Here is a 24,796-nt window from a genome sequence, read left to right on the forward strand (position 1 = left end):
AAGAACATCTCTTTATGCAAAGAACACTCTGGCATATCTTAAATTATACGTTACTTTAAATATATCACTTTTTGTCCGTGATATTATAATAATTGCAAATGGGTCCTCTGACACTTTTGCGAAAACACCCTCCATTTCCTTAATTAAGGATTAGTCCCGGGCGCTATTTCTCTCCTGAAAAATCTCAGAAACACATCCAAATTGTAAAATTCAAAGAATTTTTCATATAGTCTTCTCATTCAAACAATTATCAAAATTTATACAATTGCCAATTTTCATAAATTTGCTTTTAAAAAAATAATAATAAAAAAACATAAGCATAATAACCCAAAAAAAAATGATAAAAAGGACACACTTCTCAGCGTGCGAGAGCCGAGAAGCAGCTACCGGAGCGCGAAAGCGCGGTGGTTCCACCGCCTTGAGACGGTCTCCGGCGAGGACTTGCTGGTGTAGATCTCGGGGCACGAGGCGACTCAAGGCCACGACGGACGATGTGCCTAACAGCAGCGATGAGATGCGCCGCCGGATCCGGCGGAGGTCCGGCCGATCGGAAGGCCTCACGGAAGATAGCATGGCGAGTGAGAGCCTCCTCTGGCGAGATCAATCTCCCTGCGCGGCAGATCTCATCCTTCACAGCCTCCGAGCAGAGACCACACACCCATCGCCCTCCATGGCGAGCTCTCACCCCATCTATGTATGCCGGCGTGCACTCCTCTCTCAACCCGCAGCACTCACACGCCGCCCACTCCACCTCCCCCCCACCGATCACCGTCTCCCCCGTCACCACCATAGCCGACATCACGAACACCTCAATCGGCAACCGCTCGTTGATCTCAATCCACGGCTAGCGCTACTTCTCTCCGGCGGCGATCGCCGTCTCTGCGAATAAGAGCATAACCGGAGTGGGGTTCGCGGTGGTGAAGACGAGAGATGGGCGGCGGCGATAGGGTTTTTATAGGTGGAGAGAGAGAGAGAGAGAGAGAGAGAGAGGTGGTGGGGCCCGCGCCAATGATTTGGGGACCAGTGGAGTGGGACCCATAAGGGTATTTTTGGAATATGGTGCCACGTCAGCATGATGAGCTGGAAGAGGTTGGAAGCGTATTCCGTGGAGTTTTGCCAGCTGTGGTCTGTTAAACTACAACCACTCATCTAAAAAAGATGTCTAATTAGAAACAAATCAGGGGACGTGAGAATTTGACCCTTGAGAAGTGACTCGTGTACGTGGCGTGGTTTTATTGGGCCAAATTTGTGAATAATCAAATATTTAGGCAATTTTTGGAATTTTTTTTTGTTGGGTTGATTGAGAGATAAAATAACAGGATTTGACATTTACTAATTTTATTTTTTTTAATTAATGTTTTATATTTGTTTAATAATTTTAAATTTGTTTATATTTATAAAAATTAGTTGTTAATATTGTGGGAGGCATCCAAACATGGTTTAAAGTGTTTGATTTGTGGTAATTCCCCTATTTTTAGATTAATTGGAAATATCATACAGGATAAATTATGTAAAATTTGATTAAAAATCATATATATGTGGTTTGATTGATTTTGATTGAAGGTTTTAATTATACACAAGCTAATTTGGTATAATTTTCCCATATATATGTATATATATACGTTTCCCAAAATTTGAAGTTCCTTTTAATCAATCATCATTTAATAAATTATATTTAATTATACAATCTTGGTGTTGAGTGCACAGCTCCCCTTCCTTTTTTTTTTAATTTAATTTAATCATGTTATTAGGTTTTGCAAGCGAAGACAATTAGCTTTTGGGTGGGTGAATGCTAAATTTGATTGGGTTTAATTTTTATAAAATCTTAATCTTTTATTTGATTAAAATTTTAGTATAGGAAAACTAAATTGACCACACTAATTAGTTTTATGTAATGCTTTATCATATTCATCTATTAAAAAAAACGTTAAAGTTAATATTATTAATTAGGCTTAATGATAATGATAATCACATACCACAAGCAGCAACATCAACACATACAAACGAGAATTTTTATTTCATATTAAATAAATAAATAAATGGCACTCATGAAGGATTGATCATAATCTGGCTGAAAGCAACTTCTTGGCTTTCATTGGTTTATTTTTCAAATATATCATCCACTTTGCAAGATAAATTAATTAGAAAAAAATTATGACTAGATCACTGAGCGGCCCTTACTCGTTTTATTTATTTATTTATTTTATAACTATGGAAAAAATACATTTTATTAACAAATTAATTAATAAATTTTACGTGCACATTCACCCAAAAAAAATAAAATAAAAAATAAGAATATCTCAATAGATCTATACTCTTATGGGCCGTTTAGTTTGTGATAATGACATATTACCACGTAATAAGATTACCATAGTAATATGAGTGGGAATGTTATATAGTTGAGAATATTGGATAATTTAATATAACCATGTTTGGTAGAGAACTCTTATTACCGGGAATAGTTCATTGATGTGTTTAGTTCTCTTGGTAATTAATTTGTTAAAATATAAAAAAATTATAAGATTAACATAGTAATCTAAGATAGACACCAAATTTGATGGTAATATTTATAAGTTGGTAATGTGATATTACCATCCAGATTACCACTGGTACAATACCAAACATGGTAATATTTTCAGATTACTATGTAACACGTGGTAATCTTTCCACATTACCACGAATTAAATGGCCCCTTAATTTATGTGAGTTTAAGGTTTGATTTCATGTTCTTCCTAAAATAAATATTATGTGAAAAAAACTTGATACTAATAAACCATTGTAAGATGTTTAAATAATTCTCTAATATATAATATTTGGCAAGGTATATTTAAAAAGAATAAAAGAGATATTGCAGAAACCAAATAATTCACAAGAATATAAATATTCTTCCTACGTAGCATACACATCACAGGCACAATCATGCACCATGAAGAAGGCCACGCTGTCATAAAATATATAATCTTATTAATTATCCTCAAATAATTGAAAAAACACAAATTGCATGAACCCATATAAAATAATAAGTAATAAAAATTTTTATTATAAAAAATTAATTAGATAAAAAATTATACCCATCACTCTAATCATTTTTAAAAAAACATGGTTAAAAATTTAGGGTGTGTTTGGAGTGACCCTTGTTCACATTGTAAAAAAAAAAAGCTATAAGTATTATATTTTGCACTCGAGTAAAAAAAAAATTGATAGTTCAAACCTCACATTTTAAAAGTTAATAGTATAGATTTCATGGTTTTTTTCATATATATATATATATATACACATCAATTTAGTTTTGATTTGAAAAAATTTCAGTTGTTGTACAAAATTTGAAATTTTAAATGGGATGTTAGTCCTCTAGTATAAAAAAATCAGTTGTTTCATAAATAAAAAAAAAATTACGGTGGTTTTTTGCATATGGATATTTACAAAATGTGCAATTAAAAATATATATTTCCATGAAAAATCTCAGTTAGAGAACTCCATATGAAGTAAGGAGCTTTATATATAATAAATACAGAGAGTTACATGCTAAATTTCAGGGTTTTGTTTGTTGAGATATTTGTGAAATAACCCCTAAAAATATATATATATATATATATTTATATTTAGAGCGAAACAGTAACAAAAATTTCCACCATAATTAAAAGGGCGTGAATTGAGAGGTCAATAGAGAGAGAAAGCGAAAGCAAACCGAGAGAGAGAGGGAGGGAGGGAGGCGAGAAATAGCGATCGAAATCGAGAGGACGGCGAGAGAGCTCATCTTCGAGGCCGCAAACGAAGCTAGGGTTGTCTTTGGATAGCAATCCGTGTAGAAACCAGCTCCAAAACGACGTATTTCATCCAATTTGGCTGCAAATTGGAAGCTTTTGCACCATCAGCAGCGGAAAGATCCAAGCTACATTGGTTTTCGATTGCTGTTGCTGTGGGTTTGTTGTTTGATTTCGTTTTTTTTATGGATCGATTCGTTTCGACGTATCTCATCATTGAGTTGCGTAAAGGTATGGAAAGCCCTCCGCTTTCCTCTTTTGGTGTTTTACTGTTGTTAGATCTGCTGTTTTGTATCTTTTTTTTATAGATCTGTGTTTTTTTTTCTCATTGGTTTGGTGGTGCAGATTGTAAATTTAGAAATTTTGGGATTATTTGTTTGTTTTTTAATGCCAAAGTAGCTATTTTTAGTGGTTCTGTTATTTAAGATCTTGAAAATTTCTGTTTTCTTTTTTCTTTCTTTGATTGTGTGGTTTTGGTTCCAGTTTTGGTGTCTGAATGCAGATCTGCTATAAATCTTAGCTCGAGTTTGTATGTTAATGGCGTCCTTTCCCTATGGATTATATGCAGCAGCAGGAGGAGAACGAAGTAGGAAAGGCTTGATTGGGAATGAGCTGGCAATATTATATTGTATCGTTGTTTGTTTGTGAAAGCTAAATGGAGATAGCCTGGTGTTCATTTAGAGAGTGAGAACAATAGCTTTTGCAAAATCTTAGGCTTTTCTTCGTCACAATTCTGATTCTTTTCTTAGAAGCCATATTGAAAATGATGAGTTGTTTCAGGGTAATAGATTTTGATGATATTTCGCAAATGTTTGGACTTCATGCAGTTCAACAAATTTACAGACTTTGAATAAGTTGTTTGATGTCATGTAACAAATGAAGTAGGTGATAGGCAAATTTATCTTGCTGTAGTGTAAGGTTAGTAAGCTATATGACAGTGCTTATTTCATAGTTTGTTGGAACTCAATCACAAAATGAACATTTTATGAGGTCTAGCGTGAGAGGTGGCTTCATTATTTGTTTTAGCAGTAGACAGATTACATTGTCCTTGTAATTATGCTGTCGAGTTGTTTTATTGTGTTGTCAGCTTAGTTGTCTGTTTTAGCTGTTTGACAAATATGTTGTCCTTGCAATTATTCTGCGGAATTGTTGTACTTTGTGTTGTCAGCATGTGGTTAGATGCTCAAATATTATATGCTCCATTGTGCTGATCTGAAATCTCCAATTTAGTGTGATTAGTGTGCTTTTATTGTTGCTTGTTTAAAAACAAAGAATATTATCAATGTAGAAGTTGTTAATGCATGTTCATAATATTCTTCTCTTCATTAAATGATGCAAATTACCATAAATAACATAATTACGTCTTAAAGTGTACCTGTTAAATATTTTAAAGTCTAGGTTATTTCAGTGTGCATTTAAGTGTATATTCACTGTGGCCAACTATTGTTTGTCAATATGTTATGTGATTCAACATGCAGTTTTATGTTTTAATTTTATGCTTGCTCTAGACATATATTTGCTTAACTGAAGTGTATTTATTTCTTTTTACCTTAAATTTGAATTTGCAGGATTAGGATAAATCCAAAAATGGGAACCCCTTTTTCCTGAAAAATCTCTTACATACATAGCAAGTATCTACTCAAATAAAGATGAGTTTGTCTATAAAAGGGATTTCACCTAACAAGGACACAAAGTCAACCCAGTCTAACAAAGTTACCTCCTTAAATCCTAATGCAGCAGAATTTGTTCCGTCATCCCGCAGATATAGTTTCGGAAATGCCAATCGTGCAGATTCGACCAGATTGGACATCACGGGAACTTCTAGAAAAGCAGTTCTAGATCGTGCTGAATCCGCCATATCAAATAACTCCGATGAGGAAGCACACCAGTTTTGGCGCCACCAGCTTCCTGATGATATTACCCCTGATTTCAAGGCTATGGGAGAAAATGAGTCACAGGAAACTGGACATCTATCACTTTGTGGGTTATCAATACATGATGGTGGTGAAATTCCAAGATTTTCTGCTTTGACTGGTAGTCAGATATTGGATACCAACCATGATAACAGTGATGCATTGGGGTTGGCTGAAGATGTGAGGTATTCGGGTTCTACCTTTGGCGGTGATCATTCAGTGGGTATTTTTGGGCCTTCGGCTACCAATACCTGGGATAAACTGTTTGTGAATAGAGATCAGTACTTTAATGACCAAAGGGAAGATCCTAATTCCAGTTTTTTAACTGATTTGGTTGACCAAGCTACTTTCCAGGATGCTACCATCAATGCTGTTGAATTTTTGGCCTCACAATTTCCTGGTTTTTCTGCTGAAAGCCTTGCGGAAGTGTATTATGCAAATGATTATGATCTGGACTCAACAATCGAGACTCTTACTCAACTTGAGGTAATTCATTTTAGGCTCTGTCAAATTTAAAAGATGGCTTTTTTTTTCTGCGTAGTGATTTATGATATTTATTTTTCCTTCAATTATTATGTTCCATTGTTGGTTGGTAACATCTTTATCTTTTGTACTTGTATCACAGCTTCAGGTTGATGGATCTCACTCTCAGAACTTGAACTCAAAGGCCTCCATATCTCCAAACCTCAGCCAGCAGGACTTCCCAGCACTTCCTCTGGCCAAAGCTCAGAATGGATTTTCAAAACTAAATGCAGATGATATTGGACGAACTCCGCGTCCCTATACATCTTCTAATGTATTTGGAGGTGCTACAGATTATGCTTCAACTGTGCGGAAGCTTCCATCACAGGAGTCTGGCCCCTGGAAGTATGGCAGAAATGTCTTTGCAGATGTCCGAATTGGTTCGAGCAGAATGCCACAACTCATAGCCAACTCTCAGACTGGTCATGAGAAAAAGGTTTACGGAGATAAAGTGCATAGTGCTCATGCAGCTCAGGTGGCTCCAGTTTGGCTTGAGACCGGAGAAGCCGTGGGTAATGCTTTTTAATTTAAATATCTTTAAATGGAAACCAAATTTGTCTGGATAAATCATTGTGGTCAGTCAGTTGCCTTTTTCTACTCATGGCTGCTTACTATTTTGAGATGCCAGCAAATATGTATTCAGAATCAAGGGAGGAGGCTCGTGATTTTGCTCGTCTTCAAAACACCTGTTTTGATCAAGTAGGTTCTGATTTTTAATATATTACCCTTTTAAGTTAGTTTGTTTATTAATGAGCAGATACCATCCAAGGATGACTTCTTACCAAGATTGATGACAATTAGCGCCATAACAAGAGAGTTTTGTTAGGGGTAGGATGTTTGAAACTGCAATGAGTTTATGCGCCATAGCTTGCTAAGGTTTATGCTTCTTGTACTTGTGCTCGTATATATTTTTTTTTCTTTCCCTTTTTTTTCCCTTTTATTTAATTAATGCATGCTCAGCTTGAAAGATGGTCTGAGTGTGATTAAGTCCATCTTATTTGCACTTCACTATGAAGCTTGAATGTAAGATAAAAACACATCTCAATTTTCTTGCATCCTCATCTAGCTGACACAAAATGAAGATGTTTAGTAGCTAGAATTTGAGATTCAAATGGAACTGTTCTGAACTTTTATGATTTTTTTCATGACCATTAATCTGTAACAGGCGCGTGAAGCTTATCTGATTGGTAACAAAGCTCTAGCAAAGGAACTTAGTGTTAAGGGCCAATTGTACAGTATTCAGATGAAAACTGCTCATGTGAAAGCTCGAGAAGCTATTTATCATCAGAGGTTTGTGATTTGTCATTGTAAAACTGATCATGTTTCTGATTTGTCGAGAGTGCCTTTTCACTTTCTGATTTGTTGAGGTTTGTAATGTTTCAGGAATCCAGTATCTTCTGAGAACCAGAGTTATGGTAAAGGACAAGAACATCTGATTGATCTGCATGGTCTCCATGTAAATGATGCCCTTCATGTTTTGAAGCACGAACTCGAAGCCCTAAGGACAGTCACAAGGTCCACCGGACAGCGCTTGCAAGTCATGATCTGTGTTACAAGAGGTTCATGGACACCGACACGCTTGCCAGGGGCTGTAGAGCATTACCTGCTGGAAGAAAACCTTCACTATAGTCAACCTCAGCCGGGTCTGCTCCATGTTGTTATATATTGACAACCTTGTAAGAACCATGTGCTCAGAAAAAAAAAAAAAAGGAAAATCACAATCAAATTCATGTATGTGTAAATGAGAGGAAGAGGGAGGGAGATAGAGAAGCAGCTATAAAATTCAGACAGCCAAGAGTTGTATAATATAATCATGACTTTTTTAGGTTTAATTGTAGGTAGAATTCCACTGTTTCAGGGAAGCTTGCTTCCTGCCGCCAGATAGATTCTCTCTTGATGAACAGGTTTCGTGTTGCGTTTGCCGGGATTTTGATTGAACTTGAGATTTAAAAATAATGAAGATATATATATATATATATATTACAGGAGACAACTTTGATATAATAGCTTATCATCCAACAGTTTCACTGGATGGCATAAGCCACTATGTTCATTGAATTCTAGATATACCAACATGTAGGGCTGTAAACGAGCTGAACCGAGCTTTGCCTTATTCAAGCTTGGCTCGTTATTATTTAATCGAGTTTGAACTCGAGCCGAGTTTCATTTTTTATGTTCAAATTTGGCTCGTTACTATTTTAACCGAGCTCGAGCTCTAATCGAGTTTCTTTCGAGCTTCATGCTCGAACTCAACTTGTTAAGAAAATTCGAAACTTAGACTTAGCTAGCTAATTTGATTAAAACTTGACTATTTTTTTATATTTTATTTTTTTATTTAGTAAACTTATTTAATGAATCATTATCAAGTGTGACTCAACTCGATTTGAGTTTGATTATATTAATGATTGTTACAAATAAAATTGTAAATGATACTATAAACGAGCTTTTAATTATACAATAAACGAGTTCTTCACAAATTTTAATGAGCCGAGTTTGGTGGTGTTCAAACTTGGCTCGTTTATCTTATGAGCTCATTTAACTTAATGAACTAGTTGACCTGAGCTTTTAATGAGCTTAGCCTTCGAATAGTAGTTTATAGCCCTATATGTGTAACTCAAATTGATAACAATGACATAGTCACATATACACCTTAATATACATATACATATATATAATGCAATATATATATATATATATATATATATAAACGAACTCACAATCGAGTTTATAAACGAGCTTGTTCATGATCTTGGTCACGAGTTGTGTTTGCGAGCCAAAACGAGCCGAGCTTTTGACTGCTCAAACTTGACTCGTTTATTAATCGAGCTTGAAAATAATGTTCAAGCTTGACTCGTTTACAATATGAGCTAAACACGAACGAGCCTTTATCGAACCGAACACCGAGCTACTCACAAACGGCTCGGCTCAAATACACCCCTACTGTAAGGGTTCTACCGTGACACCTACCAACATGACATAAAACTTTTCACAAGAGTGTTTATTTTGTTGATATTCTAAGTTCAGATTTAGATAGTCAGATTGCAGGTAGAATTCCATGAGCACAAATGCTTAAAGTGCTGTGCAATTACCAAATTGTTCAAAGTGAAGAAAAACATTCCTCAGATCATTATAAAGTAACACATTGAGAAATGAGATTTAGAAACAACACCAAGAATGCGTATGAAGTTTCTCATGATGTTTGATGCTGCTTGGTTCAAACATGAGCATAATTAAAATAGGCGTCCATAGTAGAAACCTAACAGAAATCAATGAAGCTATCTTATCAATCTCGCTCACTAATTGCTGTTAAATGCTCATCGATCTCCTCAGTTGACAGCACTCTAAATTGTGGGGCATCTTTCCTCACCACTCCCACCTGCCAAAAACCAATCCACAATTAGGGATGGTACATGAATGAATTGGTGCTGAGTTATTAAAGAGTTCTAGAGATGGATAATAGAATGCGGCAACTGTTGTTTTTCCCCCACATTGACCAATTTAAATTTTAAATGAGGGGTAAGTTTGGTATACCATGGGGAATGGTTAATGCCTTATTTAAATCCATACACAGCTAGAGATAGAAAGTTGAAAAACTCAGATTTTACTCAATTTAGGAGTTGTAAATTGAAACAAAGATAAGTATACCTCAATCTCAGTAGCCTTGAAGTCTTCCTGAAGCACAGATTGCAGAGCAGATATGGCAGTCTACAAGATGGGAGATGCAACCAAAGTTAGAACAAAATTCATATTGGCAAACTCTCCTCTTCTTATTTATTATCCATCCTTCTTTTCTACCTTTTTTTTATATATTGGTGAGAGAAACCAACCAAGAATGCAAAATATAGAACAAATTGGAATATTAAATGTAAAAGAACAATTATGACAAATGCAACTCCTTGAAAAAATTTTAATATTGCAGACTTCAAAACTTAAAATTGAACTGGAAGGGCACTAATATGTATGCCTCTTTATAAAGAACAGAAGGCAAATGTATTCTCTAATGTGAAAAGAATAAAGGAATAAATATAAAACCACATATAATCATTTGGAACAAGGGACAACCAAGATTTACGGGTTTCAAACGGCTGTAAGTTCACAATTGTGGGGAGTGAAACATGATCAACTACTTGAAATGTGAAGAGAAAAAAAAAACACAGCATGATATATATGCCTAGCATAATGTATGCACCATCACTTTTGTACAATTTATATGTACAAGGAGATAATTTCAAATAATTAGGAAATATGTCTCCGCCTTGAAAATCAAATTCCAACTGTCTGTCTGTGGAGCCTTATCATATAAATGGCAGAATCATCGATCCGTTAAAGAATAATCTTCAAATTGATGCATTTTCCCCCAATTGATATCAATTCAACAAATATTCCATAAGAAGTAATCAATTACCTGCACAGTCTCCTCATATGAGAAAGCAGGATCATTTTTCATTTTCTTTTCCAAGAAATTGATGGCCTCCTGCTCTTTCAGGCCAGCACTTGTTGCCTGTTGGAAAAAAATCAAGTCACTTCACAAACTTTTTATGACATATGCTAGTTTTGAAATTATAGAATTGTATGAGTTGGTTCATGATGAACAAAGAGCACACACGATGCTCTGATACATAAGAAATTACTTTTAAGTACAATTTCTAGAAAGCACACTGACATCTCAGGCACATTCTTAGAAAGAATATGCAGAATAAATCAGTGGTTCAATTTACGATTTGGAATACCTTGTGACCAAAAAAGTGACCAGCTGGGTCACATTTGAAGAGTTGAGGTCCATTTTCTTCATCAATGCCCAAGACCATAGCCACTTCATGATCCAAGCATAACACAAAAGGAGAACGGTAAAAAGGTATAAGATTTAAATCAAAGAAGCATAGGTCCTGAGACTAGATTAGAGCTCGAAGATTACACCATTTGCAAATAAATAATTAAATGAAAATAGATAAAACACTGACCAACTCCGAGAGGTCTCATGTAGGCATGCTGAGTGTATACTTGTGATTTGTCAGCTATCCTGCATGTGAATTAGGGAAATTAGACCTTGCTTTGGAAAAAAAACATGGAAAATTGGGATTCAAAGGATTCTGAAGAAAACTTCGACATGAATGAAAACATGAGAATGAAACTCATTAAAATAAAATAAAAAAAAAAGGAAATCCAGTGCTTTCAGCTGAATGATTTCGTAATTAAAAGTTATAAAACACTAAAGAAACGAAAGGGATGTAGAAGTTGAACAGCAGAAACTTAAAAAAAAACATGGGCATGGGCAAAGATCTCATACTTCTGTATGAACACTAGACATATTAAATTCTCAATGCTTAAGCACGGTTGCATAAAAATTGAAGGATTTGCAGTTGGAGTGACTAACAAGTATGTCTATTATCATATGCACACATAAGCAATGTGGATATTATATATATACACACACACATGATACCATATATGCTTATTGTTATATTTAGGTGGTCCCTGGGTTAGTGATACTGAATAGCAATAAAGAGATAAGACAGATAAGTATTTGTAAATGATCACCTACATCATTAAATCATCAAGAAGAAAACATCTCGCTACAATAAAGAACCAAATAAGGCATCACAACTTTTCTCCCGTGAAAAACTTAATTAAATCTCTTGAACATCAAACTTCACCAAGAACTCGAGGTTAGATTAAGTGAAATGCAAATCTAGTTCCTCTTTCATGATATGACAGTATAGGTTCTAAGCATTGGAGAAAACATTAATCAAGGTCAACCTTGTTCAAAAACTTCCATATGTACAGATTTCTAATCACACCATGCAACCACAAGAAAGAAATCCGCATTTTTGACAAAATTTTGTAAAGATACAATGTGTTGGAAACCTGTGGCCAAGTGACAAAACACAGATCAGCATCAAGAACATACCTAGAATGTCTAGCATATAAATATATCCATTTATGGAGAATAAAATTACTACAGACAAAGAATATGGCTGAAGCTGACAACAAAGATCTTAGTAACCATACCACTTTGCCAGTACATCCACAGGCATCTCATAACCCCACTTGAAACGAAACTCTGCAGCTTCATTCCTAGCTTGATGCACCAAAGACCTTGCATCGGCTAAAATCATCAAAGTAAAAGGTCTCAGCAATGCCAATATGACATCAAATTTAGTGCAAAAATTTCATCCTTTGTAAGACAATGATTCAAAGCAGGGTTAACTCCACAGGAAAAAAAAGAAGTTCAAAAAAAAGCAAACTGAACCAAATCACTAAAAAAAATCTACAGGAAATCATGATAAACCTGTCATCCCAGTGGCGAGCAATCCAAGGTATTTTGTGATGGGGAAGAGATGAGACACACTGGTCTGATCCAACAGCTTATCCTGCATCAATTTTGTTTCACAACAAAACCCTAATAGATTAAAACACACAAAAACATATACACACACACAAATTTCCGATGAGAAACACGAAGATGCATACTCACCGGGACCTTCTTCTGGGTAACAACGCACACAGAATCCTTCCCACGGACCCCGATGGATGTGATCCCAGATGCCTTCACAGCTTTGAACGCATATTCTGAGAAAAAAACCACCAAAATACATAGAAAATAAAATGCAAAACCCTAAAATCCCCCCAAAACTAGGTCGATTGGAATCGGATCGGCGAATTTTGAGATCTAGGGCTTACCAACTTGGTAGAGGCGGCCCTCTGGGGAGAAGATCGTGATGTGACGATCGTATCCAGCTCCGGTTCCACGGCTCATCACTCCTCCTTCGATCAAGACCTAGGGTTTTCAATTGGAGAATGGAGGTCTCGAGGTATTGAAGAAGAACGAGTTGAGTTTTTAGCCTGCGCTCCAAGTAAGAGCAAAGAGAAGAAAAGAAAAAAAAAAAAAAATCATTTTTCAGATAACCCCCTGAACTTTTTCCTTATTTATCTTAGGATGGTATCATTTGTTAAAAACCCCCTATAGAAATTTATAATTAGCTCCCACTTCTCAATTAGGAACTTTTTTTTTATTATTATTATTATTCTAACTCCATTATCAGCAAATCTGTTGCATATCGCGAGGCTTCACAAACTTCGCTAATGTATCAACGGTTCAGATGTTCCCTATCAGTAAACACATCCCGAGGCCGATGTTTCTTTCCAAATTTTATAAACTCAACTCTACCTATCTTAAATTACTTCTATACCCTTTCGGCACAAAAAAAACAAGGTTAAATCCGTCATTTCAGTATTGAAAACAACTTCACATCATAGTGCCCTTTCCGGTGCCCAATCGTTATCTCTACGCTTTTTGTGATAAAACTAATTGGCGATCATGTGCCCATGGTAAGCTCACCGCCGGTGTTACTTCCCAAACCGGGTAATGACTTTAGAAAATTAAATAAATTCTTTTATTATAATTCATTTGTTCACTCTGTTAATGGGTGGGCCTACTAGTTTTTAAATAATCAACCGATAATTTGAAGTTCAACACTAACATATCTAAATTAATTTTTAAGTAGTTGCTTAGTTTTTTTAATCCTCAGCAATATTTAAATTTAATATTTTTTAAATTTAAGAAATGATCGCCCGATCCGGTTCCGTGCTAAATATGATAGTATTGTGACTCATTCTTATTCATTGGATTATCTTAATTTAATAACTTAACAATTTTTTAATACAATTATCGATCTATCCTTATATTATATAATAAATAAAAGAACAAAATTTATAAACTATAGTTAAAAATGAGTCACATTTTAATTCTGTGGTAGTTATTATATAATTGAATCTACAGTATTATTATTTTTTTAAATTTAACAACGCTATTATAATTATGTTGTAACTCAATCTCACCTCCTGGTTCTGTGATAATTATTACATAATCGAGCCCACAATATTATTAAATTTTAAATTTAAAAACGTTATTATAATTATGTTGTAACTCAGACTCACCTACTGTTGATATTGACTTAGTTACAACACATAGTTACAATTCAACCTCAAGAGTCAAAGACACTTCCAAGTTCCAACCTTCTTGATTAAGTCCAGATCATATACCAGTGAATTCTCTTGATGTCTTGAACTCCATCATGAACTCAAGAGTCAAAGGCTATCCATAATTATTATTATTATTTTTTTCATAAAATTTAGTTATATTTATAAATACATTTATTTAAAATTATTTGACTGGGCTTATCCTCTAATATTGCATTGGTTTTTATTTTTATTTGTTAAGTGCATTATTTTATATTTGCTCGGTTATTAGATTGTACTTTGAAGGTTTAATTGCCGTACATGTCCCTATAATTATGTATTTTCTGTCTTTTTAGTCCTTCTAATATTTTTAGATACAATTAAGTCCTCATATTTGGTCGAGTTGGTCATTCTAATCCGCAATAATATTTTTAGGTACAATTAAATCATTACAATTTACACTTACCCATCTACACCACGGACTAGAATGACCTAATTTGACTAAATACAAGGACTTAATTGTACCTAAAAATATTGCAAGGACTAAAAAGGCAGAAAGTACACAATTACAGGGACCTGTATAGCAGTTAAACCTACTCTGAATCATTATTTTTTGTTTATAGAATCATATATATATATATCAAACGCATTTTAGGGGATTTATATTTTTATATAAATAATTATTTTTAAAACTAATAAATAATATTTAAAAATATATCCAAAAAATAATATTTTTTGATTTAATATTATAAATAAACATACACAGAAAATTATTAAATAATTTAATAGTACATCATCATTGTCACATATTGTACATTTATCCACGAGTCATTAGATTATTGTGATAAATATCTAAAGATTATTAATATTTGTTAAAAATAAACTCAAAATCTATATTTTTCGAAACACATATTTTAACCAAATTTAGTCCATTTTTTTAATCAATAAATTGAGCCCAATTTTATCAGTAAATATAAATTTAATTCATTTTTACGAGTTTTTAAATATACATAATAATATATAATCTGAGAAAATGATTCATATCTTTATCCCATCAAGCACTCAATCTTTTTTCCAAAAAAAAATATATATATATATATATTCCCAAGTAAAGAATAAGAGAATAAGTTTAGATAGGGAAACGAGAGGGTGACGGATTTCTTATTCTCACCGCTGCGTAGCGTAGCCTAACGGGCAAGAATTAATTAAAAGCGATTCCATTTTCCCACGCTTTTTGTCACGCTCTCCTCCGTCTCCGGCGAGCTTGGTGCTCTACGTCACGGCGGCGAGATCCCGGCCTGACGTCGGAGAATGGACGAGGACTTCACTGCGGCGGTTCAGCGGGGCTTGAAGCTCTCCAAGCGGGTCTACTTCGGCAAGCCGCAGGTTGGACCGCACAGCCAGCTCATGGCTCGAAGCTCGCCGGAGGTTTCAGAGCTAGTTCCCACGGCGCCGATGGTCTATGCGGTGATCTTGCATCCTGAGATCGTTGACAACCCTGATTTGCCTAGTTACCAGCCCTACGTGCATGGGCGATGCGATCCCCCGGCGCTGATACCGCTGCAGATGAAGGAGGTTGGGATGGAGATTGAGAGCTATATGGATGTGGCCCTGGTGACCTTGCGGGGACGGTGGCGTGTTCATTGTGTGATGGGGAGCAAGAGTTGCGATTGCAGGGTTGTCATCCCGATGGGAGAGCAGGTAGGGCTTGAGGTTTCGTTTAAATTTGTGTTTTTTCTCTTACTTTTTGCTGTGGTTTTGTGAACATTGAAAATTTTTAAGCGTTGGCTGGGTTTTTGATCTTTCTGGGTGAATATGTTCTGCTGCTGCTGCTGCTGTTGATTAATTTATTTATTTTGATAGTTTTTAAGTTTATTTGGAAGGATAACAATCATAACATTGGTTCCTCGAGCGTGAATGGTGTTCTTTGTTTCCATATATTTTATTCTTTTTTTTTTTTTTTGGGGTATTATTTGAGGTATCTTCCCGCTCTATTGATAAGGATAAGAGGAATGCGAGTATTGTGAGGTTTTATTGCCTTCTTTATATGTATTTTTCTGATTTTTTGGTGGCTGCTTTAAATTTGTTTGCTTTTATATTGATTGTTCGGCAATGTGGAATCAGTGCAAGTGTTTTTGTTTTTGTTTTTTTTACCTTTTTGTAACTAATGAAAATTAATGGAATCTCAGTTATTTTTCTTTAGCTTTTTTGTTTTAAAATTTTGATGTTTTAATGTATTGTGGGTGCTTTTAGATTGTAAGACTGCAGTGAAGTTAAAGACAGAACGTCATGCTCACCATGTTTGAGTAACAGGGTTCAATTCTAGGTGTTGAGGCAGATGTTGGAGGAAGGTCATACTCTACTCAGGTGATCCAACCAGAGGGAGATCACAATGAGGAGAAGGTTTCAAAACTTGAAGATGGTGGCTTTTTAAAACCCCAGTTTTTTTCTTTCACGGTACCTCTGGTAATTAACTTATCATGTTTTGTGTTCTTTTATGTTTTTTCTAGTCAATCTCGAGTGAAGATAACTGAGTTCTTTTTTGCCTTTTTTTTTTGCTGAAGGTTGATGGGGGATCTGAAATCTATCTCAATGTCTCCTGGTCACAGAAATTGTCATATATGCATGGCCAGTTCTCTATAACAATTCCATTTAAGTTTCCGGAATATGTTACTCCTATCACAAAGATCCTCCCAAAACGAGAAAAGATACTCTTCAATGTGAATACCGCGGCTGACAAGGAGGTTCTGTGCCAAGATCCCAACCATCCTTTGAAGGTGAGCATTCTTGTTATGCATTAGAGAATTTCTGACTAGGATTGATTATTACAACTTTTTTTCAATTGTGTGAGTTTTTGCTACTTAATAGGAAAAAGCACGTCACATGGGGAAGTTGTCTTTCCTGTATGAAGCAGATGTTGATCATTGGTCACGCAAAAATTTTTCTTTTTCATATAGTGTAAGTCTATTCACTGACACCTACACCCAGACAATTCTTATGATTAAAATCTTAATCCATAACCAACTGAGAGCAGAGAAAGGCTGAACGTGTATATCTGATAGAAGACTTGCTTCAAGTGTTCAAAATTAAAACAACAAAAATAGCAAGCTACATATTTTGCATAATTTAATCATATTTCCTACAACTGTGTGCCTACAGGTTTACTCAAGTGACATATTTGGAGGTGTGCACACACAATCTCCATCAATGCATGACTCTGATCAAAGAGAGATGTTCTGCCTATATCTTTTCCCTGGAAATTTTTTGAATACCAAGGCAAACACTCCATTCTGTCTTTGTTTTTGTTGCTTTTAGACATGAGTATAATCTTATCAAAGGCTATACATGAGTTGGTTCTCTTTACATTGAACTTAGTTACTTGGTGTTTAAAGGAGGTGTCGTATCTTTCTCCTGAACTACTGGCCAAGGTCTTTTAATACCTCATAAATATTTTAAGATATGTAAACTGCATCCTTCATCCTTTCTTCTTTGTCTGTGACGAATTTGCTGTTCAGCTTAAAACAGTTTTGATGCAGGTGTATAAAATATTTGTAGGCATGCAAATTATAGACATTTTCAGCCAAATTACTTTAGAATATAGTCATTTCTATGGCTAATAATGCTATTCAGATTGATGCTAAATGCTCCTTATCTGATTTGATTTATGTAATAGGTATTCAAGAAGGAAGTAATTTTTGTTGTTGATATAAGTGGAAGTATGCGAGAAAATCCTCTTGAAATGGTGAAAAAAGTCCTATATAAAGCTCTCTTAGAGCTTACTCCGGGGGACTACTTTGACATCATAGCTTTCAATGAAGATATGCATCTGTTCTCATCATCTTTGGAGCTTGCCACGAAGGAAGCGGTAGAAGAGGCAAATCTGTGGATAAGCAAAAATTTAGTTTCAGAAGATGAGGCACACATCACAAAACTTTTACTCTCAGAGTCATTGAACAAGGTGTGTCCTTATTCATAAGAAACAAATTATTTTGTTTCTTTATTTTCTTGTGCTGATTTGCAAATCACAACCGTGGCAACTGTCGCTTTGGATCCTGAGTATTCAGGCTTCATTATCATTATACATTTCTTCTATTCTAAATTAGTGTTGATGTGATTTAGACCCAAGAGACTTTTTTTTGTGCATTTAGAGATAATTTTTTTTTGGTGTTTCCATCAGGCAATAAGTTTGCTATCGAACTCTCGAGAATTACTTCCACATATCTTTCTCATTACTGATGGATGTGTTGAGGATGAACGGAACATTTGTAATTCTATGAGAGTTCACGTGACAACTCATCTACACATTTCCCCTCGAATTTCTACTTTTGGTATAGGTAAAAATCTTGTTCATGATATTTTTTTTTTTCAAAGCTAGACAACGGGTATAATTCGACCATGCAATATATCTCTCTGTGTGTGTGGGTGCACCAATGTGCATGTGTGTGAACTGATTAGCAGTTTGTTTTATTTTGTAATGGCCAGGCTTCTTTTTAATGCCTTAAAACTTGTTTCTGAAAGGATTCTCATATAGCTGTCAGCTAATTTTACCTTTTTCTTAAATTTTTCTGGTTGGCAAACTTGTGGTGACATTCTGCCATTCTTCCCCATGCAATAATGTGCATGTTGTAGAGGTTGAGGGTGAGTTGGTGTTAATGGAATCCAAAATCAATGAAATTTTGTTCAATTTATAAACCTCTTACATGTAATTTATGCTCAGGGAGGAAATGAAAATGGTCATAAATCTTCTCCAGATCCTTCCTTTCCTTCTGAACTCCAATCATTCTGTCATCTGGCATCTCTATACAGAGGTTTGATGTCACGTTGGCAATTACTTGAACTACACCGAGCTCTTTATGACTCTTTTTTCAGAGATATTCTCAGATGTTAATTTATCTGAACTTCAAATGTGGTGCCTCTGCTATTTTGAAATTGGTGCATTTCTCATTCTAAGTCATGTCATGTCAGGTTCATACTGCAACCATTATTTCTTGCGACTGCTGGCATCGATTAGCAGGGGCCTCTATGGTGCTGCTCATGATCCAGGTTAGTTGTATGCGTTCATTACTTGTAAGGACTTACAAAGTTGGCTGGAATTTTATTGTGATAGCTAATGACATAAATTTGACGTTACATATTGTTCGGAAATATTTTCACAACTGAAATTCCCTTAACACGCTTTTACTTCTGATTTATAGAGGGATTGAGTTTTGATTATATTTAGCGGATTGCTGATGCTAGTTAGAACTAGTTGTCTGAAGGGAGTTTAATGGAGCTACAATTACTATTAAATGGATCAAAGAAGAATTGTTTGTATACACTGTAGATATTGTAGCTTAATATGTTCAAGGTTGCTAGTGAGACCTAACTGGAATAACAAGAATTATTGGGATCAGTCATATTTGTCCGTTTCTGTTTGAACCTCACATTGTACTTTTAATTTCTGCACTCATGTTAATTTACCCTAAAAAAATAAAATAAAAGGATAGCCCTCCTTTTTATTTCTTCTATATTTGTTTCTACCTGTGGACTCATTATAATTCTTTCTGCTCAAAGGAGCTTTCATGTTCCACCTAGCCCCTTTGCTAATGAGAATTTATCATCTTGTCAATCCAGATGGTGCATCTGAAAAGTCCATCTTCTTTGTTTTTATGTGAAATTTATTATTGAGTATAAGGTAATATAATGTAGTTGGATGCAAGCTTTTCTTTTTATGATAATTCTGTTTGCTGGTGCGCTAATTGGTTGTTTGGGTTGGTGAAATCATATTAACTTAGCCACTGCTTTATCCATAATTGGTTGACTTTAGAAGATTTTCTTTGTGGGAAATAATATGTTAATAATCAAAGAGGAGTCGTTAATTTGAGCCTTTTCTTTAGGATTATCTCTAACAGCATGGGGCTGTATATGTTCTATCTAGATTGGGAACTTAAATTTCTTGAAACATATGTTTTGAAGCCCTTAATCTGTAGTGTGTGCGTGTATATATGTATATAGTTGATTTGCATAGAATTAGTACAATACCTAAAGATGGTTCAATGGCAATTTTACCTTTAATAAACATGATGTAAACATTTTGTATTTAGACTGCTGCTATATTTTTGACCAGATTCAATTGAAGTCGAAATGCAAAGATGGTTAAGAAGAGCTTCTTTACCAATAACTGCAAATATAGAGGTTGAAGTCTTTGACCGTCTTGATGCATTTGAGGTATGTTATCTCTAAACAAGATTTCTTTTCAGCAGCTACAACTCATAGTTGAAATTTATTTACAATAGAGCTATACTAGAGTCTTTTGGTTCTTTTCAGCAGCTACAACTCATAGTTGAAATTTATTTACAATAGAGCTATACTAGAGTCTTTTGGGGGGTGGGGGTGGGGGCACATATGCTGATCCAAATACTATAACTCTTACAAACCCCTACCATGCAGTGTTTTATTTCATTATCAACCTGCTATGAAATCTTGGTTTTTTACTTCAAATGATCAAAACCATTACATGGTATTCGGTTGGTTTGAAATGATCAGCCTCTTTGTCAGATCAAACTGTCATTGGCCAGATCTGACCCTAGTGCACCAACTATATTAAATATGTTATAGTAAGTGTATAGTCTGGACCATTAAAGTATTGCTGTAATAATTATTATTTGATATTCCTTGTGATAAAACTATATTCATGTATTCTTTTCAGATGTACCCTCAACGGATTCCAGATTTATCCATTGGATGTCCGCAAATTGTATTCGGAAGATATCAAGGGAAGCTTCCAGATTCCATTAAAGTAAAGGGTATTTTGGCCAACTTAAATGACATTGATATTGACTTGAAGGTTCAAAAGACGGACATCCCTCTTGAGAGAGTAAGGTCTCACTTTCTGCCTTTACTACTATCGAGTTCGTAGTATGTAGTGTTGTGTATTCGATGTCTGTTGCCGTGGATTTTGTTCTCCAATTCACCGGCATGAAACAACTCTCCATGTGTAGACCATGAGAAGACATAAATGTTTTATGAAAGATGTAGTAAAGATTCTGGGATAGAGATTTATCATTAAAATATTAAAATATTTTAAATTTATTGAATTTTAGTTCATCATATGACCTACTACAGTGGATGCAGGAATGAGATTCAGTTACTTCTTAATGACTAGAAATATTAGGTAGGAAGTTTGCACTTCCTGCATGAATTGGGTGTTTCTTCTACTTTCTTGAAATAGGAAAGTCTGTACAAGATTGTTAGATTTAGAAAGATGCTAACAACTTGCAATGCTACTCTGAACAGATATTCGCAAAGCAACACATTGATCAACTGACAGCTCAGGCATGGTTTTTTGAAAGTAAACAACTTGAAGAAAAGGTTTGCTGCCATCATACTTATCTATAGTACCCTACACACTTTTATAGTATCACGGTGGTGATTAACTTTGATCTATCAAATCCTTATCTTTGAAATGATAAATAGGCATGATAGCATCAACTTGCACAAGATTTTATGATGTTTGTCCTTGATGAGATTTGGATCCTTTTATCTTAAACATAAGCAGTTTGGTTTATCAACTTTTCTTTTTAAAAAAGAAAAACTAAATCCTCACAATTATAATTATTTGTTGTGTTCTGAATTCATATATAACGTGGGCAAACATGCTTGCTTTTATTTGATTGAAATGTTTCCCTTTAATACCATTAGATGGAATTATTTTGATAAATCACATTCTGAATTATTTTTGTTAGATGGTTTCTACTCATTTTGAGCAAGCCTTCACTGAAGAATTTCAGACCTCATTTTCTTTAGTTATTATAATAAAAATGTTCCAACTGCATTTAAGCAATCTTGCAGTTCAATGCATGGAACAGAAAAAACCTAGATTTACTTCTGTTTTCTACCCTTCAACAATCCATTCATTGTGCAGGTCATTAAATTAAGCCTGCAATGTCGCATTCCATCAGAGCACACATACCTTGTCTTACGCCAGACTCGGCCAACAATTCAAGAAATGATGGCGAAGGTAATCTTTATTTTGTCTGCATTATATTTTTGCTTCGATCAGGTCCACAGACACTTCTGTTCTTAACTAAATAGCAAAAGCTTAATCAGAAAACCCAACACGCCATTTTCAGTCTTATAGTGGGAGAGTTTGAAAGGAGTTATTTGTGGCATTTTTTTTTTTTTGGTTGAGATTGTTGGATTCAACTAAACATATACAATACACATGCCGTTTTGCAAACGAACCAATTAACAAGTGTATTATCATGTTAGATTTGAACTAAATTATATTACCTGAATTCAACTCATAAGATTAAGCTGATAGGGTAAGAGACCCATTTTTTTATATATATCAATAGTCACTCATCATATTTTTCATGTAGAAACCTAAGAAAGCCAATGTCGAAAAACTAGAAGCAGCCAAGGACCGCTATTTATCACGGGGCACAAGAATTGGGTTCGGAGATTTACTAGCCACCGCCGAGAATTACTCAGTCATGTTCGGTAATCCAAAGTCACCGGAGGCCTCTTCAGTGTACATGGTTACTGACTGCTGCAGCGATCTATGTGACTGTGCTTGCTGCAGATGTTGCATTAACTTCTGTTCTAAACTGAATGACCAGTTTGTCGTCTTGATGGCGCAACTCTGCGCTGGGATCGCGTGCCTCGCCTGCTTCCAATGCTGCTCCCTCTGCTGCAATGGCTCTGATTAGTGTTTTCTTGTGCTTGATTGATCCTATTGTACAGTGTTTGATTATTAAAGTGTGTTTTCTTCTCTTCAAGAATTATAATTATTGAGTTGAAAATGTGTATAGTCAGTCTACACCATTGTTTTTACAAACTTTTTATGGTTTGTGTGCAAAAATTTTATACGTTGTACAGGCTTGAAAAGCAAAATGATAATTTGAATTTCTCATTTAGAATTTGTTGTGCTTGAGGTTCTCTTTCACAGGTTTGAGTTGTTTATGGATTTATGATGAAAAAAAAGTTCCCCTGGATGCTAACCAAAGATGGGATATTTTGCTACATGGTACATGATAGAAGTTTTTTACTTGCCACCGCCAAACAGTGAAATTACTTTTAGTATCACTGGCCAAAATTTTATTTTATTTTTTTGTTTGTCATTTTCTGAAATAATTTTTGAATTGTTTTAATTTAAATTAATTTTCTTTTTTAATGTGCTCCCTTAGCTGTTAGAAATATTTTATTACAACAACAATAAGTTAGTCCTAAATGTGACAATTTAAAACAAATTAAAAAGCAAAGAGTGTTCGTGTTATGTCAAAAAGATGGATTCTAATTTCAACTAACACATGATGAGAGGATCGTTGTATTGAGAGATTTCACTCTGTGCATGTGGATCTATCTAACATGACTTAACATGACTTGTTCACTTTGTGAAAAAAAAAAAAAATCTAAATATTAAATTATACTAATTTTAAGGGAGGATAATAAAAACTCAATAATAACAAACGATTCCGTTCCATTTAGAAATAGCATTTATAATGAATTAAATTATTATTTTTAAAAAATATTATTAAATTATAATTTTTTAAAAAAATAATAACAAAAGCTATGTAGAAATTCACTGTTAAGTAGATTCGTACTATAAAGTATTATTCATTGAGTCCCAGTGTCACTCCCTTGTGGGGTTGGTGGTATTCTTAATCTTTTCAAAGTTGCATGTTATGGAGATTTACCATCATAGGGTTATGATTCCCAAAAATATCATTTTTAGTACATATGACAAGTCTTTATTATATTGCTTGTTAGTCGACATAATAAATATTTAAAGGATTGTTAAACCATTATAATTGATGCATCTCTGCCGTTATCTGTCTTTTTTGACACCCTTTTAATTGAGGGGGTGCTTGTCAACAAGTTCTCTCCTTTTTTTTTTTTTTATTTGCACCATTTATCGAGTATTTTTTTGTCCTTCTAAATCGATAAAAATTAATTTTTTTTCATAAAAAAATGTTAGTACAAAAATGGATAAGATCAAGAATAACCAATAACATTATTACAAACCATGTGCTTTGTTTTTATCTTTTTTTAGCAAGTCAGTAATTTAAGCCCCAATGCACATTGGTCCTTTAAATATGGACCTTGTTACGTTGACAAATACTTATATTTCTCTTGACTTACAAACCCTAAGTCAACATGCATCCCAATGAATAATTAAATAATGTGCCTTGATTCTCAAAAGTTCAAGCAGGTTACATGTGAAAACTTAATTAATTAATTAATTAATTTCTCTTGCTTCTAGAAAGTCTAGCTTGCCACCCAATAGGATTTTAATGTCATGAAGTTCTTTATGCTTACAAGATGGAAGATGTAATTTTTTTATCAGATCAATGAAAATAAATAATTTTGTGCAAGTACAAAATAAAAAATTACTATAATTATGTGTTTGGTTGAAAAGATAAAAAAATGAATATATATTTTTGTGAATGTTCCATAAAAATAAATAATGATGTGTAGGCACAAGTTAATAATAAATTATGATTATGTGATTGGTGAGATGGATGGAAACAAATGGATATAGTTTTTTTATGTATGTTTGTTGGGAACTTAGTTTTGTGTCAATCTTTTGAATTTTTAATTATTTAATTAATTTGTTTTTAAATCATTTTAATTGTTTTACCCTAATAATTAGTAATG

The 24,796-nt window shown here is 34.4% G+C and overlaps 4 protein-coding genes across 6 annotated transcripts; 2 read left to right on the top strand and 2 right to left on the bottom strand.

Moving 5' to 3' along the window:
• Positions 1-335: 335 nt before the first annotated feature.
• On the bottom strand, positions 336-1,154 carry LOC120261708. The gene has a single exon (XM_039269690.1). It carries the CDS (start codon positions 797-799, stop codon positions 359-361), a length of 441 nt encoding a protein of 146 aa, XP_039125624.1. The 5' UTR covers positions 800-1,154; the 3' UTR covers positions 336-358.
• Positions 1,155-3,649: 2,495 nt separating this feature from the next.
• Positions 3,650-8,152, top strand: LOC120261126 (polyadenylate-binding protein-interacting protein 7-like). 2 transcript variants are annotated; one of them, XM_039268850.1, is made up of 7 exons: positions 3,650-3,995; positions 4,333-4,448; positions 5,333-6,163; positions 6,303-6,711; positions 6,828-6,898; positions 7,365-7,489; positions 7,583-8,152. In XM_039268850.1, the coding sequence occupies exons 3-7, from the start codon at positions 5,414-5,416 to the stop codon at positions 7,866-7,868; spliced, it is 1,641 nt and encodes a 546-aa protein (XP_039124784.1). In that variant the 5' UTR covers positions 3,650-3,995; positions 4,333-4,448; positions 5,333-5,413; the 3' UTR covers positions 7,869-8,152. The 2 variants fall into 2 exon arrangements, with proteins under 2 accessions (XP_039124784.1, XP_039124783.1); XM_039268849.1 differs by lacking the exon at positions 4,333-4,448.
• Positions 8,153-9,257: 1,105 nt separating this feature from the next.
• Positions 9,258-13,062, bottom strand: LOC120262474 (proteasome subunit alpha type-6). Its single transcript, XM_039270596.1, has 9 exons — positions 12,881-13,062; positions 12,675-12,769; positions 12,489-12,570; positions 12,209-12,305; positions 11,161-11,219; positions 10,930-11,012; positions 10,605-10,700; positions 9,845-9,904; positions 9,258-9,575 (listed from the first exon to the last, which is right to left on the bottom strand). Exons 1-9 carry the CDS (start codon positions 12,954-12,956, stop codon positions 9,483-9,485), a joined length of 741 nt encoding a protein of 246 aa, XP_039126530.1. The 5' UTR covers positions 12,957-13,062; the 3' UTR covers positions 9,258-9,482.
• A 2,265-nt stretch (positions 13,063-15,327) lies between these two features.
• Positions 15,328-23,055, top strand: LOC120262187 (inter-alpha-trypsin inhibitor heavy chain H3). Of its 2 annotated transcripts, XM_039270263.1 has the most exons (13): positions 15,329-15,859; positions 16,472-16,624; positions 16,723-16,935; positions 17,027-17,116; positions 17,318-17,434; positions 17,832-18,116; positions 18,336-18,492; positions 19,124-19,201; positions 20,265-20,365; positions 20,847-21,014; positions 21,434-21,508; positions 22,062-22,157; positions 22,519-23,055. In XM_039270263.1, exons 1-13 carry the CDS (start codon positions 15,470-15,472, stop codon positions 22,846-22,848), a joined length of 2,253 nt encoding a protein of 750 aa, XP_039126197.1. In that variant the 5' UTR covers positions 15,329-15,469; the 3' UTR covers positions 22,849-23,055. The 2 variants fall into 2 exon arrangements, with proteins under 2 accessions (XP_039126198.1, XP_039126197.1); XM_039270264.1 differs by lacking the exons at positions 17,027-17,116; positions 17,318-17,434 and having other exon boundaries at positions 15,328-15,859.
• The last annotated feature ends 1,741 nt before the right edge of the window (positions 23,056-24,796 follow it).

Source organism: Dioscorea cayenensis, chromosome 5 (genome assembly GCF_009730915.1).
Source record: "Dioscorea cayenensis subsp. rotundata cultivar TDr96_F1 chromosome 5, TDr96_F1_v2_PseudoChromosome.rev07_lg8_w22 25.fasta, whole genome shotgun sequence".
NCBI classification, from domain to species: Eukaryota; Viridiplantae; Streptophyta; class Magnoliopsida; order Dioscoreales; family Dioscoreaceae; genus Dioscorea; species Dioscorea cayenensis.

Excerpts from the sequence above, each read along its gene's own strand:
- LOC120261708 (XM_039269690.1), bottom strand. The coding sequence starts at position 799 with ATGTCGGCTATGGTGGTGACGGGGGAGACGGTGATCGGTGGGGGGGAG.
- LOC120261126 (XM_039268850.1), top strand. The coding sequence starts at position 5,414 with ATGAGTTTGTCTATAAAAGGGATTTCACCTAACAAGGACACAAAGTCA. Across the intron at positions 6,164-6,302 it reads AGACTCTTACTCAACTTGAG|CTTCAGGTTGATGGATCTCA; the intron begins GTAATTCATTTT and ends CTTGTATCACAG. Across the intron at positions 6,712-6,827 it reads TGAGACCGGAGAAGCCGTGG|CAAATATGTATTCAGAATCA; the intron begins GTAATGCTTTTT and ends TTGAGATGCCAG.
- LOC120262474 (XM_039270596.1), bottom strand. The coding sequence starts at position 12,956 with ATGAGCCGTGGAACCGGAGCTGGATACGATCGTCACATCACGATCTTC. Across the intron at positions 12,770-12,880 it reads GGGCCGCCTCTACCAAGTTG|AATATGCGTTCAAAGCTGTG; the intron begins GTAAGCCCTAGA and ends TTTTTTTCTCAG. Across the intron at positions 9,905-10,604 it reads CATATGAGGAGACTGTGCAG|ACTGCCATATCTGCTCTGCA; the intron begins GTAATTGATTAC and ends CCCATCTTGTAG.
- LOC120262187 (XM_039270263.1), top strand. The coding sequence starts at position 15,470 with ATGGACGAGGACTTCACTGCGGCGGTTCAGCGGGGCTTGAAGCTCTCC. Across the intron at positions 19,202-20,264 it reads TGGTGCTGCTCATGATCCAG|ATTCAATTGAAGTCGAAATG; the intron begins GTTAGTTGTATG and ends ATTTTTGACCAG. Across the intron at positions 20,366-20,846 it reads ACCGTCTTGATGCATTTGAG|ATGTACCCTCAACGGATTCC; the intron begins GTATGTTATCTC and ends TATTCTTTTCAG.